The 26,728-nt window shown below is 39.8% G+C and overlaps 1 protein-coding gene across 2 annotated transcripts; it reads right to left on the bottom strand.

Moving 5' to 3' along the window:
• Positions 1-148: 148 nt before the first annotated feature.
• Fgl1 (fibrinogen like 1) lies at positions 149-26,728 on the bottom strand. Of its 2 annotated transcripts, none has more exons than XM_050147254.1 (9): positions 26,590-26,728; positions 25,398-25,566; positions 20,122-20,201; positions 19,417-19,603; positions 8,671-8,830; positions 8,336-8,433; positions 4,853-4,941; positions 4,487-4,674; positions 149-395 (listed from the first exon to the last, which is right to left on the bottom strand). In XM_050147254.1, exons 3-9 carry the CDS (start codon positions 20,182-20,184, stop codon positions 236-238), a joined length of 945 nt encoding a protein of 314 aa, XP_050003211.1. In that variant the 5' UTR covers positions 20,185-20,201; positions 25,398-25,566; positions 26,590-26,728; the 3' UTR covers positions 149-235. The 2 variants fall into 2 exon arrangements, with proteins under 2 accessions (XP_050003211.1, XP_050003212.1); XM_050147255.1 differs by having other exon boundaries at positions 25,398-25,532; positions 26,590-26,698.

Here is a 26,728-nt window from a genome sequence, read left to right as displayed (position 1 = left end):
GTTTGAACTCTTATCATACCCCTATATACATAGAAACTCAGTAAACATTAACAAAAATCTACGTTTATTTGTTGCTTATTTCCTATCCCCTGAACTAAAAGTACATTAAGTAATAAGTGCAGGACGAAGAATGAGAAGTCACACACAATTGCCAACACCAGGCAAATATTTATTCAGGATTGTGTTTCTCAAATATTTCAAAATATGAATTGCAGAAAGAGGCCAATTGGAACAACTAAATGACATTTGGAATAAAATCATTTGGCCTAATTTTCATAACCACAGATTTCAAGGAATACCACCATCCATGCCAGGTGTACCAGACTACTCCATTATCGGTCTCTGCTGTGTAGGGGCCCTGATAGTACACCCCATTCAGGTTTGCAGAGTGACACCTAGTGGGAGAACAAAAGAAAACAGAACGGTCAGAAGGAACGTCCGCATCAGAAACTTCATCTTGCTAAGAAACGACAAAACTTTTAGATGATGACTTCTGTTGTTTCCCAGAAAAAAAATTTCCCCATACCTGAAACTTCTATACAAACAAATGTCATTGTTTAAGCAAGTGAGTTTTGGTCCCATCCCAAACCATCCCAGACCACTTGAAATGTGTTGAAAAATAAGCATTTCAGTTCTTAGTAGCCTTTTGGGGTAGTTTGAATGCAGTTGGCCCCCATAAGCCTATAGGAGTGGCACTCTTCGGAGGTGTGGCTTTGTTGGAATAGGTGTGGCCTTGTTGGAGGAAGTGTGTCTCTGTGCTGAGAAGTTTGGCGTCTCCTTTGCTCAAGCTTTGCTCAGTGTGAAGCTGAGACTATTTTCTGTTGTCTTCTGATCAAGATGTAGCCAGTATTATGTCTGCCTGCATGCTACCATGCTCTCCATCATGATGACAATGGACTAACCTCTGAAACTGTAAAGCGCCATCTCAGTTCAATGTTTTCCTTTATAAGAGTTGCCGTGGTAAGCCGGGAAGTGGTGGCACACACTTTTAACCCCAGCACTCAGGAGGTAGAGACAGGCAGATCTTTGTGAGTTCAAGGCCAGCCTGGTGTACAGAGCTAGTTCCAGGACAGTCAGGGATACACATCGAAACTCTATCTTGAAAAAACAAGTGAACAACAACAACAAAAAAAAAGTCGCTGTCTTCACAGCAATAGGAACCCTAAGACACCTTTAAACAAAAAAAAAAAAAAAAGAAGAAGAAGAAGCAAAGAAAAATGGCATTGTAACCTTCACCTACATCCTCCTGGTTAAACAGTATTAGCCTCGTGCTTGGCCACAACGGGCACAGTAAAGACATGGGGACAAGCAAAGTAAGATGTGGGGACAAGTGGCTCTGCTGCAGCTTCCGGAGTAGTTTGTACTTCCAAGTTCATCAATCTATAGTCGAGATACGACTTTCATGACTCAGATTCCCCTCTTTCCCTTCTTTGGTTGTTAGCATTATCAATTATTTGCATCTTCAAGATAAGCAAACAGAACCTAAACCTCCTTTTAAAAACCTCCCAGCTATCAGAAAATCATCTTTTGTTTGAGTTGTCAAGTTAATTTTTCACATATACTGCACCAATCTAGACAGGTCTGTTTGGTTATTGTAACACTTAAGCATTTCCTTCTTCCTCCTTTGGGGTCTGCACGCTTGTCTGTCCTTGGCATACACAAATTTCATGTAACAGTTTGTAGTCATTTTCCTGTTATGATATTAATCACCATCTATTATTTATTGCTGTAACTAATGAAAAAATATCAGACTATAGGCTATGAGAAGAATACTCAGAACTAGCTCTGAGAAAAAAGAAACAAACCATTGAATCAGACAAGCATAGAATTCATTCATAAATGCAAAGTAGCAGGCTTGGATCACTAAGCTTGTGATTTGCTTTCACTGACCATCCTGGCAGTCGTCCTAATTTAAATACCGAGGACTAATCGAAACCATGCCTGCTAAGTCTGCAGGGATTCAGTATCCACTGAATTCAGTGCCATGAGAAGCAACATTTGAAAAGGAAAACCCCCAGAGTACCTAGAATAAATATTTGGATACGTTTATATAGAGAAGCTATTGTGTTTGGTTTGATTTGGAGCCCATTGAGAAATGGGCTGTAGGGTCCACTGCTTAGTATTCTGAGACCTGTGTTCCAGTATCCTTCAGTTTCTAGCCTGAACTTGACACTAGTTATTAAAGATTGACACTCCAAGGTAAAGAAGTGTTCAGGGGAACTGGCAGTGTAGTGGTTGTCGCCGGGGAGAGATACGACTTGCAAAGAAGACACGAGGCCTGAAAGGCAACGGAGGTAGCAATGAGGGTTTTAGTTATTTTTCTCTTGGCTGTGACCAAATACCACAATGTAAAGAAGTACTGGCATTGGCTAGTCATTATAGGGTTAGAGTCTTTCCCGGTGGAAAAAGCAGAGAATGTTAAGCATCAGTGGCAGGAACACATGGCAGCTGTTTTTTAGATGGCTTTGAGTAAGAAGCAGAATGCTCCTCGTGGGTGCGGCTAGACAATAAATACAGAAACTTGTAGGGGGCATTGCAATTCCAGCCTCAATAGTGAGAATCACTGAGAAGCGCCAACAATTCCAGTCAATTAGAATGCAACACGGAAAACAAAGAGTTAAGGCTACGTTTAGGGAACAATTTCCTTTCTCTCTAGGGTGACCTGTTTTTCTTGGGTAGTGTCAGCTACTAAATTGCCTTTTTTGATCTTTCCAACCCCTGTTTCGAAAGTCAACTATATCATTTATTTGCCTTCCTTGTTATTTGTGAGACTGCCATTCATTCAGGAGTAGAATAATCCAGCCAACTGGAAAATGTACACACTCTAGGTCTCAGTAATATTAACGATGATCTCTTCACATCTGTTTAAAATCGGTCATTAATGAATGTTCACAGATGACAAGTCTTAAATGCTGCTTACTTACAAGAAGAGGAAGGAATAAAGAAGAAGAAGGGAACCATCTTTTTTTTAAGAAAAGGAAGCTAAGAGGAAAGAGACATTTTGCCATGTTTCATGTTAGCACAGTAGGAAAAAAAATGATTTTATGATCTTCCTTCTCTGCTCCCTCACACTGTTGCGTGTACTCCATCTCCTTAATAAATGGCCGACTGTTAAAGACTCAACTTTTGGAAAAGTAAAACCCAGCGGGAAGCCTACTGCTTTTACAACCGCCTACATTTCCCTTAATTGATGGAAACACCTTAAGTTCATTGTATCTGCATTGAAATCTACCTCTCTAAAGCCAATCAGGTACGGCTGTTTCCACCTGTAATTCCAGCACTTGGGAGGCTAAGGCAGGAGGATTGCCATGGGTTTGAGGACAGACTGCAGACTGTACTGCGTAGTAAGGCCATGTCTCAAGTCAGCAAACCAAAAAATAGTGATTAATTAAAAGCCAACACATCACAGCAAGCGATGTTATAGTGAAGACTCTCATGGTTTTTAGAAATTTTAGTATGTATAGAATAGATCCACTCCTAGCATTTAGAGTCTAATTTTAGTATGTACAGAATAGATCACTCATAACAAATAGTCTACTTATAGCGTATATAGAATAGATCCACTCAGCATATAGAGCCCACTTTTAGCATGTATAGAATAGATCCACTCAGCATATAGAGCCCACTTTTAGCATGTATAGAATAGATGCACTCACAGCGTAGAGTTTATATTTTGAGATGCTTTATTTACACTAAAAAAATTATATAGATTATGGGATTTACATGGATAGTCCAGTTGTACGGAAAACACTATACTCCAAAATTGCCTAAGTTTTCTTAATGGAAAGTTTAGGTGTCCAGACATTTTGAGGTGGCTCCCGTTTTCTAAGGAAAACAGAATATTTCCAAAGCTGATGCTTTATCCCACATTGTCCCACACCTGCTCTGCCGAGGTTGCACGCCAGCCGGGTCACTTTTGAGGAAAACTGCATGGAGTTTCCATCCCCACCTAACTGGATGATCCTACAAAAATGCAGCTTGGGAAATCGTAAAGGAACCAGGGACATTTGGTCCAGAGATGAGACAACTCGAAACGATACAGTGCACTACTTCTCAGAAATATGATTTATTTCCAAGACATATTATTGGAAATTTTTGTTTCTTTTGGGTGTGTGTGTGTGTGTGTGTGTGTGTGTGTGTGTGTGTGTGTGTGTAGTTTGAAGACATGATCTTGTTAAGTGTCCCAAGCTAGCCTTGAGGTTGCTAAGTAGCCGAGACAGGCTTTGAACTTGTGGTGATCGTCCTGTCTCTGTCTGCCTCCAAGTCCTGAGTTTACTGGAATGTGGTACCACACCCAGCTTCTGTTACTTATTGTTCAGGCTTTACTAATGTGCACAATGAATCTCAAAAAAAAAAAAAAAAAAACCCTCACAGCTGAAGAGTTCTGGTAAGGATTGTGTAACATCACACATAAGTTCACCATCACCTTACTTGGCATAATTGATACCATTAACGCCTTTACAGCCGTACGTGCAAAGCATCAAACCTGTTAAACCACCAGCCAGACTGCTCCTCCTCAGCACAGTTCCCTTCGTAGTTGTCATTATCTCTGTCCCACGTGCTGAACTTCATTCTTCGGTGACTAGCCCACCACTGCACTTCAGGGTGAAAGGTCCCTGAAAGGGCGTCTCCGGCTGTTCCAGAATATTCTCCAACATTCAGTTCATAAAAGGACTGAGGGGGGGAAAGAGCCATTTTCACTATCAGTAGGAAGCACTTGAAAAAAATGTTAAACAAACGAGTTTATGTTATGTATTTTTATTTCTACAGACATCAAAGCTTTGTTGCATCCTTTCAGTGTTAACTCAAGACATTGCCTTGATTAAATTTTAAAAGTTAAAACTTTTAGTACCTTTTTATCGCCAACTCTAAAATGTTTGTATTGTGCAAAGCGACTATTTTTCTCAAAATCTGTCAGGTCAATTTTTAAAGTGTAATCTCCTAAAAAAAAAAGCCAAAGAAAAAGTAAGAAATTATTGTTGTTTAAATACTCGACATGATATTGACTTTTAAAGCTAAAAATAAATTGTAGTTTTATTTTGCTTCTACCGTTTCCTCTGCCAAGAATCAGTTTTCAAAGAACAAACAGTGACTCCAGCGCAATGCACTGTGAACATTTAAGTGTTTATTTTACTTGAAAACGACAGCAAAATAGCACAGTTGAGAAATTCTACTGTCTGAAGAATAAAAACAAACCTAAAAATAGTGTATGATTCACTTTGTCAAGAACAGAAAATGTTATTATTTAGTTAATGGATTAAAAAAGCCAGGCAGTGGTGATTTACATGTTTAATTCCACTACTCAGGAGGCAGAGGCAGTGAGTTCAAGACCAGCCTGGAGTATAGAGTGAGGTATAGGACAGCCAAGGCTACACAGAGAAACCCTATCTCAAAGAAACTCAGAGAGAAAGAGAGAGAGAGAGAATATAACGATGATGAAAATAGTAGATTTAAGAATTATGTTTATTCCGTTTGTCTTAATTTCATAAGAATCTAGTTTTAAGACTAATTACCATTAACAACACCTTATGATCCCAGCAGCCAGACCAGGCTTCATCATACAGTCACCCTCACTTGCGCTTGCGTGTATCTGGTGGATTTTTGTGGTAGAATATAAGGTCAGCTAGCAAGGTGTCTGAGGACCATTTGAAGAAGAAACAGGAATCCTGGTTGTTTTGTGAAAACCTTCCCTTGTTAGCATCAAAGCCCGGGGAACAGATGCCATTGAAAGAGGGGATCAGGAAGCACCTCAACAGTTCTGCCCTGTGTGTGATGGCGCGGAAGGAGGTCATTATTGAAACCAGGCTGACATCAGTGACTCTGCATCAAGAGGATTCTCTGGAGTTTCCAAGCCAGTGGGGAAATATTTCAAACAAACTGAATTTATTTGGCATACGGTCTTATTTATGCATGCTAGAAATGATACATATTGAAGAAAACTCTAAATATAAAAAGAGATACTATGATGACTATAAAAATTCTAAGTTAGGGCTGGAGAGATGGGTCAGTGGTTAAGAGCATTGCCTGCTCTTCCAAAGGTCCTGAGTTCAATTCCCAGCAACCACATGATGGCTCACAATCATCTGTAATGAGGTCTGGTGGCCACTTCTGGGCTGCATGCATACACACAGAATATTGTATACATAATAAATAAATAAATATTTTAAAAAAATTTCTAAGTTATAAAAAAAGGTGTGTGAAACAAATTAGTGAAGTAATACAGTCATTCCCTTTCCCCTTTTCCATTGCTCCTGTTTGTGAATGACAGGCTGGTCTTCCTGCTGAAGCAGAATTGTTCTTAAATATTAGAAATTTGATGGGTGTGGTATAATGTTCCCATCACTAAGGAGGAAGAAGCAGGAGAATTATGACAAGTTCAAGGCCAGCCTGGTCTGGACATAGTGAGACTCTTTCTCAAAATGAAAATTACAAGTCAAATGACTAAGTAACATATAATTTTACCTTCCTATCTTGGGTCTTAGGAACAAAGTTCAAAACTATTTGGAGGAGAATTCTGGATTCTCATTTCTGGAACAAGCATGTAAAGGGGTTCTCTTCAGTCAGAGCTCCCTAAAAGTATTAACTTAGCTCATATGAGCCAAACCATGGATGGACACAGTAGGATAGGATATGTCAGTTATCCCCAAAAGTATATGTGGAGAGAAAATGCTACACATTTTTAAAAAGAAAATTGTCTAATGTTTTGGTCAATAAATGAATAAACTTGTAATTAGATATTATTTCTAGATTAATTTTATTGCAGACAGTTCCAAAAAACTTAGGTAATAAAAATAAAGCTATTTTAAAGACAATTTGAGTAGCCTTAACTGCTGTCATAATTGAAGAATATAAGGACAGAGGCAATTTCTTCTGTTCGAGCTATGATACTTTATGCAAGGCATGGAATTGATAGATACATTTCTCTATACTATCCAAGAGCAACCATCTTGAACACCAAATGAGAAAAGGGGTGTGTATGTAGATCAGTGGTAGGACACATGTTTAGTATGTGCAAAGGCCTCGTTTCAACATCCAGCACCAAGCAAGAGAAGATGAAGGGGAATCAGATTTGTTGAAAACGTCCACCCAGGCAAAAATATATGCACAAAAATAACTTGAGAAATTAGCTTGAATTTTGTATGCTTCAAATGACACAATGGGATTTGCATAGCTTAAACCATGATCCAGAAAAAACATTAATATAAAAGACAAACATAAGGGAGTATGATAAATGTTAGATAGCTGGCAAAAGATATACTCTTAAAACCAGGATAATGTTTATTCTGGGGAAAGAAGACTCAGAGACTACTGATGAAACGGGAAACTATGATATACTGGATTATGTAACCTTTCTTGTGACCACTCGCACATCTCAAAGACCCTGGTACTTAGTGCTCTGCTGACTATTTTGGATATAGACTGACCAGTAGTTGCCTGAGCTTGGCTGGAACAAATAAGCCTTGGCATTGTCAGTGTGATCTAACTTGTCTTCTTGGGCAATGCAGCTGTGATTTATGAGGCATTGAGTCCCAGATCTAAAGGCGGCTGACTGTGGTCTCAAGCTATCTGTCAGCGAAGGAGGATGACAGATGGGAACGAAAGGCTATAAAAAATAAAACACTGAAAACTTCTTATGGAATAAAACTTTAGACATATAGAGAACTCCAGTTATAGATATACAAGTGAACATGTATAGAGCAGAATTGTATAGAGGATCACAATTGCCTTTAAATCATTTTTTTGTGTGTTTTTAAGATTTATTTTTATGTGTATATGTGGGTGTCTGTGTGGGTAATGCCACATGTGCGGGTGCCTTCAGAGGCCAGAAAGGAGCGCTGGATTCCCTGGAGCTGGGGTTACAGGCAGCTGTGAGTTACCTGATGTGGGTGCTGGGAGGAACAATACGAACTCTTGAACTCTGAGTCATGTCTCTAACCCCAAACTACTACTGTCTTGAAGCAGTAGTGGCTTATCACATGGTATTAGTGTGGTAATAAATTATGTGTGTGTGTGTGTGTGTATAATTGTCAGCCACTCAAATTTTTAAAAATTATTTTGACAACCCATTTCCTTTCAAGGAATAGAAAACATATAAGAAAATATAGGTTTACCTACCAATCTGGTTTCTTTGCCTCTAATCCCTGTTTTAAGTAGCATTTTACAAATGGGATAATAGCTCGGCAAGTATCATTACATCTGAAAAATCATGATATATACTGATTTTTTTCTATTGCCAATGATTTAGTGTGAAATACTACATGGCCTTTGTTTGTCTAGGGGTCCTGGGACCTGAACCTAAGACTTGCTGCCTCCCCTATGCAAGTACAAAACTTACCTTGCGTCGTCAGTAAGTTAAGGTTTTTGTTACCCAGCCAATATTCACCATTTCTTTGGACAAAGTTCCCAAAGCCACTTTCATAGTCATTCCAACCCCTAAGAAGTTGAAATTGAAAGTTAGCTTTAGCGAAACACAAATGGTCCCCTGCAGCGCCCATCGGATTCCTTATTTTCTCATCTCCGTATTCTCTTGCTGAGCTCGCTCACACGCATATTCTTACTCGAGAATGAGAACGTAAAGTCTGTCGTATTACTGAATCTGAGGCAGTAAGAAGGCTTAACTAACAAATCTCAGTCTTTTGTTCCTAATAATTTCTGGTTAAAAACAGTTACCTGCTAAAGTTCTCGCTGCCATCAGATCGTCTCTGAATCACAGTCCAGCCTCCTCCATCAGACATGTCACAATACACAGAGAATTCTGCCTGGCTCCGGAGAGGTTTGATTTTGTAAAATCCACTCTGCTTAAATCCATCATTGTAAATCTCTGAGCAATCTGTTTACAAAACAGGGTAATATGACACTTGCTTATTTGTCTTTGTTCCTGAAATCCAGTACCCGTGAAGATAGATAAGACATATGGAATACATAATTGGTTCATAAAATGCCCTCATATTTGTCTTCTAGTGGGAATTCTGAAAACCACATTTTCTTTCCTACGATATAGTTATCATTGACCTCTTGATAAAACCAGGGGGAAGGAATGAAATAAGGAGCATTAATTATCTTTGAAGAAATCAGGTTAAAAGCAAATCATTTCTGTTCAGTTTATTGCTTTGTACTCAAGTGGGACTTGGTGTTTACTGAAACCTGCGCAATGAGTTGAACAATGAAAGTGAAAATGCAACCGCATGTAAATACTGTAATGGGGTTATCTTGTCTTAATGTCTTACTGAACATTCAGACCGAACCCCAAACAGTAATCTTGTCAAGTTTTTATGATCTTTCAGTTTCACTACATTTTAAAAACATTCCCCGGAAACTTCTAACAGCCCACATATTCTGGGATATTTTGTCAAAGATTGCAAGCCTTTGTGCTTTCTTTCATCCTTCTCTTTCTCTCTGCCGTGGCATTTCTTTGGCCTTTGAACTTAAATAGCTACCAGTTTGTAACAAAAGGTAATATTGGTGTCTTTCTTTTTTGTTATTTGTTTGTTTTTGTTTTTCCAGACAGGGTTTCTCTGTGTAGCTTTGGAGCCTGTCCTGGAACTCACTCTATAGACCATGCTGCCCTCGAACTCACAGAGATCCGCCTGCCTCTGCCTCCCGAGTGCTGGGATTAAAGGCGTGCACCACCACCGCCCGGCTAATATTAGTTTCTTAAGCCGCTTGAGGTAAAACAAGTTAATACCCACGGGGTCTTATCCGAGGCTGATTTGAGCAGTCCTGGAGAGTATGGTCAAGTATTAGGTAGATGCCCATGCAGCCTGCAGATGGTTGGAGCAGGGGCCAAACTCCAGAAAGTAGTCTCAGGAATAGCCAGGTACAGAACTTCTGAAAATAATATGTAGAATCTCCTTTACATTTGACTTTTACCGTTTTGTTAATTTCCTCTTTAAAAAAATTGTCTTATGAATGAATTATGTAAGTTTTACAGAGTGTTTTTAAGTTCTCTGTTCAGTTCACTGTTGTGATGCCAAACTGTCAACAAATGAAACACATATATTAAATAGAGTAGGCAGTGGAAATCTGAAGAGAAAATAAACTTCACAGAGCTGACTTCAATCATGCACCACCGTTGGTCTTCCTAGTGACTTGGGCTCTGTTCATGCATTTACTTTCAAGATTCAAAAACACAAGTGTTCTTTATGCACGCTGGACTATAAAAGGGATCCTGTTAGAAAACTAAACAAGAAGAAAATGCCCACGTACAATCAACTCAATGTTATTTAAAAGCTTATGTCTTGAAGCATGTAGCAGAAGACTTTGATTAAAGTCAGCACATTTTCCCTCCATTGGGAAAGAGCTCCTTGTTCCTAGCTGATCTCCTACCAAAGGACTGAACAGCAAAAGACTCACAAGGTTCAAACTCTTTTCCAGGCAAATATGGAAATGATTAACTCTAACTTGCTGTAGAAAAACTTCATGAATATGGGGATCTCTGCCAACACTTTCTGTTTGTTTTTGTTTCTTGCCATCTTTCAGTTTTGTTTTTTTAAATATCCTTCTCTCCAGAAGAGAGTACCAAACACAAATAAACATCTCAAGAGGAGCTTTTAATGGAAGAAAAACAAACAAACAATCCACCCTCAAAAGAATTCCAAGCAGATTATAAAAAAGTCATTAAATACACATTCTAAAAAGCAAACAGCTTGGAGCTGGAGAGATGGCTCAGAGGTTAAGAGCACTGGTTGCGCTACCAGAGGTCCTGAGTTCAATTCCCAGCAACCACATGGTGGCTCATGATCATGTATAATGAGATCTGGTGCCCTCTTCTGGCCTGCAGGTATACACACAGCACAGCAGAACACTGTATACAAAATAAATAAATCTTTAAAAAGAACAATTTAAACATGACATGGTGACTCATGGCTCAAACTGAGACAGCAGAAAGTTTGATCAAAGTATGGATTAAAATACCAAGTAAAGGGGCTGGAGAGATGGCTCTGCAGTGAAGAGCACTTGATGCTCTTGCAGAGAAGCCAGGTTCAGTTCCCAGCACCCACATGGCGACTCACAACCATCTGTAACTTCAGCCCCAGGGGATCAGATGCCCTCTGCTGTCCTCTTGGGTTAGGTACTCCAGCACATGACTGATACACATGCATACACGTAAATTAAAAATAAGTGATTATCAGCTAGATATTTTGTTTGAAACATGTCAACCCACTCAATCCACTGGCCCATAGGTGGGATGATTGGGGGGAAAAAAGTGAAACAACAGGACTTTATAAGTATTTTACCTAGTTTTTAAAATCATGTATACATCTGTGTGTGGCGCGGGGCGGGGGGGGGGGGTTTGAACACGAATGAGAGAATGAGCATAGGCCAGAAGAGCGTATTTAATTTCTCTGTAGCTGGAATTATGTGCCATTGTGAATTGCCTCACATAGGTGCTGGGAACCAATCTCAGGTCCTTTTCCAGAAGAGTATGTGTTCTTAAGCACGGAGCCATATTCCAGCCGTTAATAGGACGTTTTTAAAGTAATAATTTTTGAAGGTTCACATACTACTAGAAGAAAGCCCATGTGAGCTTCTCTCTGTCAAATATTGCATTGTACTCGGTGATAGGAATAGTTTCTCCCATGTGCAGAAAGCAAGCCACTTACGGAAGACTGTGTCTTTATGCTTCCTAAAGTAACATTCCAGCTAGAGTAATCTTTTTCTTGTTGTCTCAGAATGGTGGCTGAAACTCAAGACTGAGAATTAAAGACTAAAAATGACTCCCTCTCCCCCAGAAACCATGTTGCTGTTCTGGTTTTGTACTTTAGGGAATATGACTATATATTCCAAACCGTCCTATTTTTTTAATGAATCTCTTTAACCTTAACCTCCCAGTATGCTTTAGTTTCCTGAGCAGCGGGACTACAAACATGCACAATCATTCCTGGAGTACCTCACATTCTTAATTTTTTTTTTAAAGGTTAGCAACAGGGGTGATCTACCAGTCCACAGAGCGTTCTGGGACATGTCAGTACTAGCCTTACCACAGTCATGCCCATTCCCAGGTAACAGAAGAAGAAAAGTAAGAAGGAGAAAAGATACTGGCTCATTGGAGATGGCAATATTCTTGTGACATAAAGCAAGGGGGAGGGTAGAAGGGTAATGCCCATGCATATATGGCATTCTTTCTTTAGATCAAATGTTATCTTAAAAATCTTAACCCATCCAATCCTTACAACAAATAAAAACATTTATGATTCCCATCGTATGAGGAGGAATATGAGACATAGTGTGCTTAACTAATTTGTCCAGGGACCATGGATAATAAAAGGACTGTTGGACTTTGTTCCAGGTGTCTAACCTTAACGACTACCCATGCTTCCTCAAGAAACTGCCGTGAAAACAGGAAACTTCTGCAGAAGCTATTGTAGAGCAACGAGTGTCAAACAGACATGCTGCAGTTGTCACCAATGAATGTGAATTTGCTACAATAACTTTTAATTCACAAGTCATTAGCCCCCACATGCTTAAAAAGATAGTTTAATTATATGCTATATACATTTGTGATTTGTTCATTATTTGCAAAAATTACTAGTTTATATGTAATTAGATATTTGCTAGCATGTGATGAATTACAATTCAGGGAAATTACTAATTTAGTAACAGTATAGTGACTTATAAATAAGAACAAAGACATCTAATTTATGCAAATCATATGCATGAACAGAATGTTTTAAATTCAAGGACACCAAGAAATATAAACTTTGATGTGAGCACAATATTAATTGTTTTTATATTAGCATAGAATAAGTTACCTTATAATACATTTTAAAATAAATTTTAAAGACTTATTTCATGTGTGTAGGTATATATGTGTACCATATGCATGCCTGGTACCCATGGAGGGCATCCCATCACCTAAAATTGGAATTATGGATAGATGTGAGCCACCCACTAACAAGAAGAGCCATTTCCAGATAGTGAGACTTCCACCGATATAAAATCTGCTGGCACCTTGATCTTGGACACCCTACCCTCCAAAACTGTAAGAAATAAAGTTCAGTTATTAATAAATAATAAAGGCACTGTGTCATTGCAGTCCGAAAGCACAGTGATGCCTTGCATTCCAGAAAAGCTTAAGCAGCCACGAAGATTGGCCTGATTTATGCTTTAGTGACAGAAAGAAGAAACTTAAGTGTAAAATACACTGTACTGATAGGTAGTTGTGTACTATTTAAGCTTACTGAAAAGCAGAATCTAGGATTGAGGGCCCCCTTCCTCTCCCAGACCCCGTTTATTTCAAGTGTTTTCTTTCTTTCTTTCTTTCTTTCTTTCTTTCTTTCTTTCTTTCTTTCTTTCTTTCTTTCTTTCTTTCTTTCTTTCTTTGTGTGTGTGTTTGAGCTTCCTGTCTTGGAACATACTGACCTCCTAACTGTAACAGAGAGAAAGAAAAACAGCAAAAACTGAGAATACTTTTTAAAAATTGTACTCTTGGAAACAGCTGGAAGGTAAACCATTTGCTAACTAACAGAGGTTACTGCTGCTTTTCCTGTGGCATAAAAATGCCAGTGGTGGGGACGAGAAGCTGGAAGCTCATCAGTAAAGATGCTTTTCCAAGGAATCTCTCAATCAAGAACTCCGGCACAACAGTTTCAGCAATTTTCCCATCATTTCTGCTGGAGGTTGTAAGCGCTCTATCTGATGATATTATATTTGCTTGCTCTCTCGTCAGACTCCTTCAGTCATTTCTGCTGAGTATTTTAAGGGCTCCATGATGCTTTGCTGTTTATATGCTGCATCTGTCTATCTGCTACTTGCTGTTTGTTCTTTTACTTTTGCTCACTATTCCCTTAATAAACACACTCATTTAAAACCAAAATCATGGCTATCATAGATCACTTTCCATGTGTGACATTAAGCCAGATCATAGCTCAACCTTGTTTAACAAGCTGCCATATATATATATATATATATTTATTATACATGATCCTCTGCTACCCACAGATGCTCCTGAGGAGGGATCAACCTGGGTTACTCTTTCATTGCTTTACGTGTGCAGCAAAGTATGTTATTCTAGTTATATAGACACTCTGGAAGTTGGCACACTTGATTCTTTGAGTTTCCTCATCTGTACCAACCACTGGCAATCTGTTCATTAATATGATCATCTTCTACTGTTCATTAAAGTCACACACAGATGACTGATGAAATCTCTGTGCCTCTAAGATTTAGAATGAAAGTTTCAAATTATCAACTTCCACTTGCTACTACTCAGATAAATGACCACATGGTGTAGGAATCTACTTCACAACACCATCTACCAATAGATGGTTCTATCTCACTACTAATAGATTCAATTCAAACTGGCTGTACTCCATTACCCAGAATGCACCATTGTATATGTTTTTTTTTTTAAAGATTTATTTATTTATTATGTATACAGTATTGTCAGTATTCTGTCTGCATGTGTGCCTGCAGGCCAGAAGAGGGCACCAGATCTCCTTATGGATGGTTGTGAGCCACCATGTGGTTGCTGGGAATTGAACTCAGGACCTTTGGAAGAACAGGCAGTGCTCTTAACCACTGAGCCATTTCTCCAGCTCCCATTGTATATGTTTTTTGAACTTACTAGTTTGTCTGTTTCTTACTTCAAGTCTAAACACATCGAAAATCTACTAGAAGAATTTCCAAGATACCCACCAATGGACTAATGACAGAAAGTGTACCAGTTAGTCCTGTGATATGAGTAACTCAGACGAAATGACATTTCAGTTCATTTTTGTAATATTAAAGTATTACATTTCTAGTACACAAGCTGACGTCCATCACATTTGTGGCATATTAATTTCCTAAATCTTCACAAGAACATACTACCAACTTTGGGCAAAAACAGAGATATATTTTCTCACAATATTTCAATATTCTAAAGTTAAGAAGCTCAATATGTAAGCAGTTATCAGAATTGGTTTCTTCCAAGCCCTTTGTCCGTAGCTGTAATTATCTTTGTAGCTCTTTATAATTGTTTATTCGTTTTTGGTTTTTTTGAGACAGGGTTTCTCTGTAGCTTGGGAGCCTGTCCTGGAACTCACTCTGTAGACCAGGCTGGCCTTGAACTCACAGAGATCCACCTGCCTCTGCCTCCCAAGTGCTGGGATTAAAGGCGTGCACCACCATCCAGCTATATTCCTTATTCTGTATGTATGTATGTATCACTTCTTATGAAGATATTTGTCTTGTGAGATGTGGGTACACCTAATCGTCGCATTTCTACTTGATCATTTCTTTAAATGTCCAAATGGATCACATACAATACTATTGGAGTTAGAACTTTGACACATGAATCTGGGAGGGACACAAAATTCTTCGGGAACCAACCTTATGATCATCCCCAGTGACTTATCCAATTCCTCAGTTAGATTCTGCCCTCTGACTTGTATCAAATCCACCCATCTACTTTCTACTGTCCAGATGAATGAGCAAATGGAGGGTAAAGGAATCTACTTCACAATCTCATTACTAGTGAATTCACATCAAACTCCACTACAAAGAACACACCACTTTATTTAGTATTGGCCCTACTATTCACAGGACACGTAGCAAAAGTTTCTGGATAGATACCTGACCACATTACAGTCAAGCCCCAAGATTCCAACCAATGAAGAGGGCACCATGAAGAACACACCATTAACCCCAAAGATAGATATTTACTTGGTGACTCCAAACCATCTTATCCCATCTTAGCCCATGCAAGGAAATTTGGTAGGGAGTCTCTCCTTGTACTGTTCTTAAACAGTTTTATCCACGTCCGACAGAAAATTCATAAATTATTTTCTGGTCTACAGTGATGCTTTATTAATTAGTCTGGAGTAGACTGAAGGCAATGTTTGCAGATAATTCCCCACAGAGCACTTGTATTTCTACACATTTTTTCCCCAACAGGGTTTATATTCTAGACTATGTTTTAAAGCACATTTGTGAGTAGGCAGCCTTGAAGGATACTAAGTTAACATCTCCTTCTGGACAGACAGTTGCTCCATTAGCTGCACACTAAAATAAAGATAACATCTATGCTGGAGCCAAAAATTAGACACATTTTAAACCCACTATAAAATACTGGAATTTCTTAATCCAGTTGTGACATAGCCCCATTAATTGTTCGCATGGGCTCTTGGTATTTGAGAACAAAGGACATTAATGCAAATATGAAACTTTGATTTGTGACCCATGAGCTGTAGGGCTCTGCTAGATCCATGAGGCAAACTTGTTAGCTTGCAAATAGAGGAAAACCTCAAGTCCCTCCTAGTTTGAGGTAAGTATTAGCACTTCGGAAGGTTGCCAGCTAGTTTAATGAGTGGCTATAGCAGAGAATCGCTGTTTTACAAGAATATATACAGAGTCTGATTCCTGATACATGTTGCCTGACCCATCATTTACTGTCTTAACCAATATTCTCTGTAATTTTCTTCTTAGAATGCAATTCCTGTGCCTTTGCCCCAGAACGTCTTCAAACTATCTATCCCTTTGTGTTTCCCAGGTCCCCTTTAACCTGAAATACCCTCAATGCTGTTCCGTGTTCTGGGACCCCAGCTCTTGTCTGTCCTTTTTACTGCAATCCAATGGCTCTGACCTCTGACCTCTAAAGGCGGACAGAAGAAACTAGTGTGTGTATGTGTGTGTGTTTATGGGAGGGTGTCTAAATATCAAGATGCTTGTATAATGGCTATTTTTATGTCAACTTGACACTGACATAAGCAAGAATCATTTGGGAAGAAGAAACCTCAGTTGAGAAAATGTCCCACCAGACTGGCCAATCGGCAAGCCTGTGGTGCACTTTCTAGATTGGTGATTGATAGGGGAGAGGCGTGTCTATTGTGGGCAGTGCTACCTCTAAGTGGGTGGTCCTGGATGGTACAAAAAAGCAGGCTGAGCAAGCTGTGGGGAGTGATATAGTAAACAGCACTCCTCCAGAGCTCCAGCATCAGCTCCTCCCTCCAGGTTCCTGCCCTGACAGAACCATGATGAACCGTGATGTGGAAGCGTAAGCTGAAATAACTCGTCCTCCCCAAGTTGCTTCTGCCACAGCAATAGAAACCTCAGCTATCTTAGCTGAGCAACAGAAGGGGAGGCATCCATGGCAAGCAGTGTGAGCGTAGAGAGATTAGGATCTGGGGGAAGGCAGGGAAAGTGAGCATTTTACTGTATTGTAAGTTCTGTAGTTTGCACAACTCTGAATCCCACACGTGGTTTAAATGATAAATGTCTCTGTAGGCCCATGCACTTAAACACTTAGTCCCCAGATGGAGGCTCTGTTTGGGGAAACGGTGGAACTTTCAGGGGGTAGAGCTATCTATGCTGAAGAAAATGGGACAACATTAGGGATGGGCTTGAGGCCTACAGCCCTACCTCAGTTCTCTTCACTTCCTGTTTTCTGACTACAGATGCAGTGTGACCACGGGTCTCCTTCTCTTGTTGTTGTGAGTACCCTGCCTTGATGGCATATAGCCCCTCAGACTGTAAACCAAAACAAATCCTTTCTTCCTTAAGTGGGTTCTAGTCAAGGGTTTTTCTCAGTGACAAGAAAGTAGTACACTGCACTAGTAAGTACATTTACTGGCATAAACCAGGAGGGTTTTTTTTGTTTTTGTTTTGTTTTGTTTTGGTTTTGGTTTTTCGAGATAGGGTTTCTCTGTGGTTTTGGAGCCTGTCCTGGAACTAGCTCTTGTAGACCAGGTTGGTCTCGAACTCACAGAGATCCTCCTGCCTCTGCCTCCCAAGTGCTGGGATTAAAGACGCGTCACCACCGCCCGAAACCAGGAGTTTTTATTCCCATAATATTGGCATGTCTTTGATATCTGCTTTTGGTTATAGTCATACACATATCTCAATTAATATTTGCTCATCTAGTCCCATTTTTTGTTTTATTTGCCAACATGATGATCAACTGTGTTTCAAAACTCTGAGAGTCAATGGGAAGATAAAATACATTGACTGGAACTAGAGAGATGACTCAGCCATTGGATATCCTTTCAAGCCTTACACAACAACCAGTTTATTGATCAAATTAGGCTTATATTCACAAGCAGACAAATTAGAACACATCATAGACATGCAGCATAGGGACAGCTGTGAACAAAGAGGTCTACACAGCACTGTCTCTGTTTCCAACAGTCAAGTTCCCTCTTACAGAGTCATTCATATGGACGGGAAAACAAAAGACTTTTTCCATAGGCAGAATTTTCCTGTCCTGACCACCTGCTCCCCTGCTTCCAAATAATCACTCAGAAGCTTAATATAAATTATAAATGTTCAGCCAATAACTCAGGCTTATTAGTAACTAGCCCTTACAGCTTAACCCATTTCTATTGATCTGTGTGCTGCCAGGAGCTTGTGGCTTTTACCTCTATCCCATTTTGTGTGTCTGACTTTTTCTCCAACTGGTTGGCTAGTCTTCTAATTCTGTCCTTCCTCATCCCATAATTCTCAGTTTGGCTTTCCTGCCTAACTGTATCCTGTTCAGCTTTGGTCAGTAAGCTTGTTTATTAAACCAATCATAGCAACATGTATTCACACAATGTATAGAATGATTATTCCACAGCATTTTTCTGTGGGACCAGTGATGTGTGCAGTGGTATTTATACTGTACTCCCAATTCAATACCATTTCATTTCTAGGATATAAATGTTGGCCTAATCAAAGGGGAAACTGTCAAACTGCTAAATAGACATATTTTTAAAATTACTCTTTTATTTTCCTTAAAAAATAGACTTTTCTTTTCCTGTCCTTTAGTTCTACTATTTTTTTTTTTCATTGTGGGTTTCAAAAGAGAGAATCGGGTATGGTCGCACACACTTGTGGTCTGAGCTACTCAGGAAGTTGAGGTAGAAGGATTGCTTGTACTCTGGATTTCAAGACTAGACTAGACAACACAGAGAGACCCAGCCCAAAATAAACAGAAGGGGAAACTGCATACATATAAGGAGGAAACGTCCTAAGTAAAAACAAAGTTTAAACAGAAACACTCTCAATTATAATCTGTCATTTTAGGTGAATATTTAACAATCTGTGGTACTGATGTCTTATGAAGATACAGAAATTCTCAGATACTTAGTATTTAGATCAAACACCCTGTGGGCACATCCTAGAGATAAAAGGGGGAAATATGGAAGAAGTTTTTTAAATTGGTGGAGTAAGTGAGTTATGCTCCTTATCATTGGAACAGACATAGCTTTTTAGCAAGATGTGAAGTGAGCCGAGGGAGGTGGAGGATACACCTGAAATCCAGCACTTGAGGAGGCTGAGGCAGGAAGACAGTTAAGTACCAGACCAGCCTGAGCTATAGAGTGAGATTCTGAGTCGAAAACAACTGAAAGACAAAACTAAACAAAGAAAAGGTCTAAAGTCCCCTGATACCCAATACTGTCATTACATGTGGATGCGCGACACAAATGTTTGAAACATTTAGGAAAAACCAGTTCTGACCTGCATATTGCCTCTGGCCTCCAACATCAACGAAATTGTCCTCTTGTCCCTTATCCAGAAACTGGACTTCCTTCTCGTGCACGAGCTGTACGATCGTGGCCTGCAGCTGTTTGACCCGGGTCTCAAGCTGGTGCACCTGAGCTCGGAGCCTTTCCTGCTCCTGCAGACAGTGCCCATCCTCGAGGGCCTGCAAAGCAATGTGCATCTCACGTTTATGGGAAAGAAAGGTCGCCAATAATCTGGATAAATCCTTGATTCAACGTTGTCTCCCACTTTCATATCAGAATGCTATTTCAACCAGAAAGTTAATTTATTTTTCCCAGAACTTTGAGTATGCTAGTCTTTGGTCCTTTGGAATGGGTAAATGGAGACACCTGTTCATTGAAATAACCTTCAGATAATTGTGGTAATATATACTAATTATGTCCAATATTGGCCCAAGACCAACACTAACTACCATGGTCAGTTTTGAACACCTGATACCATGTGATAAAGGAAATAACACGGCTTAAAAATATTTCAGTGATTTGCTGCAAATCCCGATTTTTATTTTTAAAGTATTTAAGTGTTACTACATGCCACATTTCCACAGAACTTTCCCATTCCTTAGGAGTAAGTTAATATCGTTAATAATTCCTTTTCTAGAAACTAAAAAGAAATTCCGTCTCTAAGCAGCCCTTATAATAGTCTGCACAAAAGGCTTACCCAGCTTTCCCTGCCCATTATCAGAGCAATGGTGACCAGGACGAAGCCGCAAATGTCCCCCATTCTTCCCACGGAAAGAACTACAAAAGAAAGAATTCCTCATGAGACCAGACTCAACGGGTTCAGATAAAGCTTCAGAACACCTGGGGGTCACCCAGAAATGTATCCCCTACTTACTATTCAGCCTTCTGTCACACTGAATGATGGGAATCGACCGCATCAAAGCTTAGAAAATAATGGAACCCGCTCAACAACGCAGACACACAACGGGGTCCAATTTCATTAAGGGCTTGAATGTTCTGCTTCATAAGTGTATGGAAAAGGGCAGGGGAAAAAAAAAGACAGAGCTGGGATCCTCTTTTACCTCAGTCAGTTCCTAACTGTATAACTCTAGGCAACTTACCAAAGTGTTCCTGTTCTGTAAAGTGGAGATGAGACTCCTATCCACCTTACAATACTGCAAAAATTTTGAAATAATATTTTTAGATGTCTGGTCATTCATGTGATAAATAAATACCAGATAATGAGTTAGTATTCTAAATGGAGGATTGGTTTTATTTTTAGAAGAAGAAAATTACAATAGGGGGTTGGTGTGCGCTGTTTTATTTTTCTTCTTTCTTTCTTTCTTTCTTTTTCTTTTCTTTCTTTTTTTTTTTTTTTTTTTTTNTTTTTTTTTTTTTTTTTTTTTTTTTTTGAGAAAGGGTCTTACTATATAGCCTTAGTTGGGCTGGAACTCCTTACATATGCCAGGCTGGCCTTGAACTGGTTCACAAGCATTGTTCACTGTTTATCTTGATGTCTTAATATGCATACAAGAAATCATGATAATGTAAAATGTTAAGTTCTGTTTTGTGAACTTTGGAGGAGAAAGCTAAGTTTTTCCTCCCTCTGCTACTCACCTTCCTCACCTACTCTTCCCCCCCCCCTTCCCCTCCAAGGTCACATTATGCAGCCCGGACTGACTTCAAATTCAAGAGCCTCCTCCTTCCACCTCAATACCTGGCTTCCACTCCTTGAGATTGCCTGTTCCAGGACTGAAGATCAAACCTAGGATCCTTATGTCTCCTAGGCAAGCTCTTTCCATATCCTAGGCAAGCTCTCTCCCAGTAAGCTATGCCTAATCTTTACATCAGCCCTGAAGCCACAACTCCTGTTGAAAATGTTTGTTCATAGTAAGAATGACTAAGGGGTGCGGTTACGATGGTGAGTTTTTCATAAGCTTTAGAAGCTAATGGCAGAAGATGTTTCTACAATCTTAAGTTTTATACACAATTCCTTCTGGAATGAGATTGGCCCATTTGTATTCTGGTAGAACATACGACAGCTAGTCTTTTTTGCCAGTCACTTTCTCTACCTTTTCATAACAAAAGAAATGATCCTTAAACTTCATCACTCACTGGTATCAAAGTGAGAGTGTTATAAAGAAAACAGCCATGTACAAAGATTAAATTCTGTATCTATAGGTGGTAGTAATAAGGCTTATACCAGCTTTTCCCCCCACCAACAACCAGCTCCAAAATCATGACACGGGGACTTATTGTTAGTTTCACATGTTTGGCTTAGCTTCGGCTCATTTCTGGCTATCTCTTCTAACTTAAATTAACCTGTTTATCTACCTTTTGCCTCAGAGCTTTCTTTTACTTTTCTTTTCTCCTCATGTCTTCCTTTCACTGCTTCTTCTGTCTGCTGTCTAGCAGCTGCCTGATTTCTGGCCCCAGCATCTCCCTCGTTCTCTCCTTCTCTGTCTTTCTTCTTGAGCTTAGATTTTTCCCATTTATTCTGTCTCGTTGCTGGCCTGACCTATCCTTTCTTTTGCCTAGCTATTGCTGTTCAGCTCTTTATTAGACCAATTCGGAGCCTTTGGCAGGCAAGGTGAAACAAATGCAACACATCTTTCCATAACTAAACAGACGCAGCATAAACAAATGCAATGCACCTTTACGCAGATAAGGTACTATGAGAGGGAGTCTCGTAGTCCCACCTTCAGCTGAGTAGCTATTGGTAACAGATGGCTGATGGGGGAGATATGCGGCCCCTGAGAGGATACCCATGCTCAAAGAGGTGGTCCTACACCCATACACACAGAAGCAGAAGGTTTAAAATAAAGTCAGTGGGTTTAAAAGAAGAGAGAATACATAAAGGTGGAAAAGAATGGTGGGGGGGATAAGGAAGGAAGTGGAGGGGAGAGTGTAGAAAATACTAAATAGATGTGATAAAACTGCTTTTTAAAAATGTAAACATTGGGGGCCTTGAGAGATGGTCTTCTAGAGGACCCGGGTTCAATTCCAAGCATCCACGTGGCAGGTCACAATGGTCTGAAACTTCAGTACCAGAGGATCAACACCCTCACACAGAAATACACGCAGGCAGAACACCAATGCACATAAAATAAAGCAAATAAAAAAAGAAATACTGCTTATCATTAATATTTAGTAGAAAAAAATGTAAAAACCAACGAACACTTTGACAGGTTTCTGTCTCTTGGTGGACTAGTGTTACCAACTCAAAAGCAGCCCATTGTCTGGCAGATCTTTAAATAAAAAGGCATTTCAGAATGTCCTTATATCTTTTTGAAAGTGTTTACATTCATGCTACTATCAAACATTCTCAGGAATTTGCTAGGTCTTCTAAATTCGTGCCCAGATTTGTAATTCTACCCAACATCTTCTTCATTTTGGAAGAATTTTTGGGAGTAATATTACAGAGCTTTCTTTGAAAATCTGACCTTGGGGCAGGGACATGGCTTAGCAGAGAAAAGCACATGCAGAAAGCTGTGCCTGGTGGTTTGATGGGAAAGGTCTCCTTACAGTCTCAGGCTTATGAATACTTGGTTCCCCACTTGGTGGCGTTGGTTCCATAGGTTTAGAAGCTGTGACCTTGCAGCAGGAAGTGTGTCACTGGGGGCAAACTTGGAGATGTCAAAGCCTCTAGCCAATCTAGGTGTGCTCTCTCTGCTTCCTGCTTGAGCTTCAAAATGTAAGCTCTCTCTTCGGCTTATTGTTCCAGCTACATCTATGGCCTCTGCCTTACAATCATGAGCCCTAACTCTGGAATCATAAGCCCAAATAAACTCTTTCATTACTTGCCTTGGTTATGAAATGTTATCACCACCATAGAAAAGCAATTGATACAGCTTGCTACCTAAATTTCACTTCCAGAACTCATGATGGAAGGGGAGAACAGACTCTCAGGAAGTTCTATAACCACAGACACAACTGTGTGCATACATCATCACAACACCTCTCTCTCTCTCTCTCTCTCTCTCTCTCTCTCTCTCTGTCTGTCTCTGTTTCTCCGTGTATGTGCATGTGTGTATATGCCTCTCTCACACACACAAATAAATGATCTAAACGAAACTCTAATTTTCAACATTTATGATAATAAACCATCCTATATTCTGCACATCTAGTTTATAATAATATCATGTCAAGTACCCTGTCCCTTATCATCCACTATGATTGGTTGTATCTATTTTATAGTATTTTTGCTTTGGGTATTCTGAGTTATAAATCATTATACTTTAAATTTACTATAAGAGTAATCATCCCTTAAAATTCTTTTTAAATAGCTGCCTTACTGTACAATATGATTTATTTTAAGGAGTGTAGGGATGTAGATCAGTGATAGAATATGCAATGCATGATTAAGGCTCTTGGTTCCGTTCCCAGAACCTAAACAAATAAATAGTTTGAAGGCTATAAATTTTAATCCATTACCCAATAAGTGTGTGTGTGTGTGTGTGTGTGAGAGAGAGAGAGAGAGGGAGGGAGGGAGGGAGGGAGGGAGGGAGGGTCTCACTACATAGCTCTGACTGGCCTGGAGCTCCTACTGTCAACTAGTCTGGATTCAAACTTGCTATAATCCTCTTGCTTCTGCCTCCCAAATACTGTGTCACTGGCATATGCCACCATCCCTATTTCTGATTAGCAGTTTTCAAAGTTAACAAATTATGCTGCATTCAACTTAAAGGCAAAAATGTCTAACTTTAGAAATAAAATGTGGTTATATTGTGGTACATGCCTTTTATAAACAAAAACAAAAGTTCGTGTGTTAGTAACAAAATTAAAATATGTTTTGAATGGGCTGTTACGAGAGGATAGGAGATAAAATAAAATTTAAAAAAGGGACTCCAGCCAGTGACACAGACCAGTGCCTTGCACAGCCATCATCGGAGAAGCTTCCTCCTGCAATAGATGGGAACAAAGGCAGAGATCTGCAGTCAGATATGTGGAGAGTGAGAGACTTTGGAACAGTCGTTCCTAGATGGGATGTCACCATCAAATGCACTCCCTCAGAGCTCAGGGAACCTAGAAAAAGAGGAAGCAGAAAGAAGAGAGCCAGAGGAGCTGGTGGACACCAAGAACACAGAGCCTTCTAAATCACACTGCTCCAGGCACATCTGAACTCACAGAGACCGAGGCAGCAAGCACAGGGTCTGGTCTGCACTTAGCTTCCAGTTCAGTGTTTTTATGGGATTCCTGGGTGTGCAAACAAGTGGGTCTCTGTTTACTGTGCCTTCTCTTGGGCTCCTTTCCTTCTATTTGTTTGTCTTGTCCAACTCAGATGTGTTAGTTTTTATTTACCTTATTATATTAAGCCTTAGAGGCCTGTTTGTTTCCTAATGAGAGACAGAAAGGGAACAGATTCAGACGGGAGGGGAGGTAGGAGGAACTGAGAGGATTTACAGGTAGGGTAGGGGGAAAACCTTCAATAAAATGAAAAGGAATAAATTTAAAAGGGAGGAAAAGTTATTTAAAGCAGTGTGTTTTCTAAGTTAGCAGTCACACATGAGCTACAACCTTAACGTAAACAGTTAAAATTTTACCCGTAAGCACAGCCTGAGAGACTGCTTTTTCCAAACCCGCCCTCATTTTAAATAGAATATAACTATATCCTCATTATTTATATTAAGAATTTATGATTTTAAAAAAGCTTTTAAAAAAAAAAACTAAACATATTTGATCTCCAAATAGCTGAAGTAAAGAAAAGAGTTTGGGACGCCGAGAGCACAATGTGGTCTGTTCTGGTTGTTCCTTTGTAGGCTGAAATGAAACGGAAAGTTCTACCTTGAACCTCTCCTCCAAACTCACCCAAAATACAATGAGGCTAGAAGCTAGTTAAATTCTAAATCTCTCCTCCAAACTGCAGTGTCAATCATTCCAAACTTTCTCGAAGGCCCATGGTGATGTTCTGAGTTGTGGGGACTGTCATCCACTCTCATGGAAAAAAATGTCAGCATTACCACAGTCCAGTCAAGAGTGCAGATAGTAACTTACCTCGGAGTCAAAGTGAATCAGTCCTCGGCTAGGCTCAGGCCAGACGCAGCCTCCCAGGCACTGCTAACTGAAGTCAGCATTTGTAAATTGTCTTCTCCATTATTTGATTAGAAAGAGGCAAAGTTGATTCTGGCTCTAATCCAGAAACAACATGAAGAAATCAGTTTAACTGGAAGGAAGACAAAAAAATAAATCAAGGGTAAACCCCCCAAACTCTTACATTTTCAATTTCTCCCACTTACATGATATTTTATTGGATTATATCTTTATTTTTTAAAGATTTATTTATTTATTATATATACGGTGTTCTGCCTGCATGTCAGAAGAGGGCACCAGACCTCATTACAGATGGTTGTGAGCCACCATGTGGTTGCTGGGAATTGAACTCAGGACCTTTGGAAGAGCAGCCAGTGCTCTTAAGCTCTAAACCATCTCTCCAGCCCAGATTATATATCTTGATTTCAGCCTTTTATACTTACACTCACCCGGAGAATTTTGCACTTTAGCTATCCTAAAATCAAAGTGCAGCTGAAGCTTTGCCTTATAGATGTTAAAGTTAATAAGCTGTCGCCTGCAAAGAGGAGCACTAAGTATAAATTCAGCTAAGACATGGATAGAGGCCATATTTTTCTTAGGTATGAAAACATCACCATCACAGATTGAATGGCCAGTTTACTTGATCTCTTTTTTTTATTATTTTTCTTTATTTTTGAGAATTTTAGATCTGAAAACATAAAATATTATCCATCTCCTATTCTCCAAGTTCCCTCCATGTCCTTGACAACATGACCCCCTCCCAACATCACTTTCCTTCCTTTCTTCTTTCCTTCCTCCTTCCCTCTTTCCCTCCTTCCCTCCCTCCCTCCCTCCCTCCCTCCCTCCCCCCCCCCCCCCCCCCCTTCCTTCCTTCCTTCCTTCCTTGATAACCCCCTAAAGTCCTATTAGTGTTACCCATATGTTCATGGATGTGGGGCTGTCCACTAGCAAAAGCNCCTTCCTTCCTCCTTCCCTCCCTCCCTCCCTCCCTCCCTCCCTCCCTCCCTCCCTCCCTCCCTCCCTCCCTCCCTCCCTTCCTTCCTTCCTTCCTTCCTTGATAACCCCCTAAAGTCCTATTAGTGTTACCCATATGTTCATGGATGTGGGGCTGTCCACTAGCAAAAGCGTTCTCTATATGTGAAATTGCAACACGCACCTGTAAGCGTGGGCTGTACTCTCAGCAAGCTCTTCTTTCTGTTTTCAAAGCCTCTGGAGCAGTTTCTGACATGCAATAGGTAACTTCTAGTTCCACTAATCACATTGTGCAACAGTCTCAAGCTGGAAGCCCAGGTCAT

The sequence above is a fragment of the Alexandromys fortis genome, unplaced genomic scaffold (assembly GCF_014885135.2).
Source record: "Alexandromys fortis isolate MF-2015 unplaced genomic scaffold, M_Fortis_MF-2015_v1.1 scaffold_32, whole genome shotgun sequence".
Taxonomy (NCBI): Eukaryota; Metazoa; Chordata; class Mammalia; order Rodentia; family Cricetidae; genus Alexandromys; species Alexandromys fortis.
Note: the sequence above shows the minus strand (reverse complement) of the source record. Positions and strands in the feature narration are given on the sequence as shown.

Coding starts and splice junctions, on each gene's coding strand:
- Fgl1 (XM_050147254.1), bottom strand. CDS start 20,184: ATGGGGGACATTTGCGGCTTCGTCCTGGTCACCATTGCTCTGATAATG. Junction 8,831..19,416: donor AGGCCAGAGGCAATATGCAG/GTCAGAACTGGT, acceptor TTTTGTAAACAG/ATTGCTCAGAGATTTACAAT. Junction 4,942..8,335: donor TAACTTACTGACGACGCAAG/GTAAGTTTTGTA, acceptor TTTTTTTTTTAG/GAGATTACACTTTAAAAATT.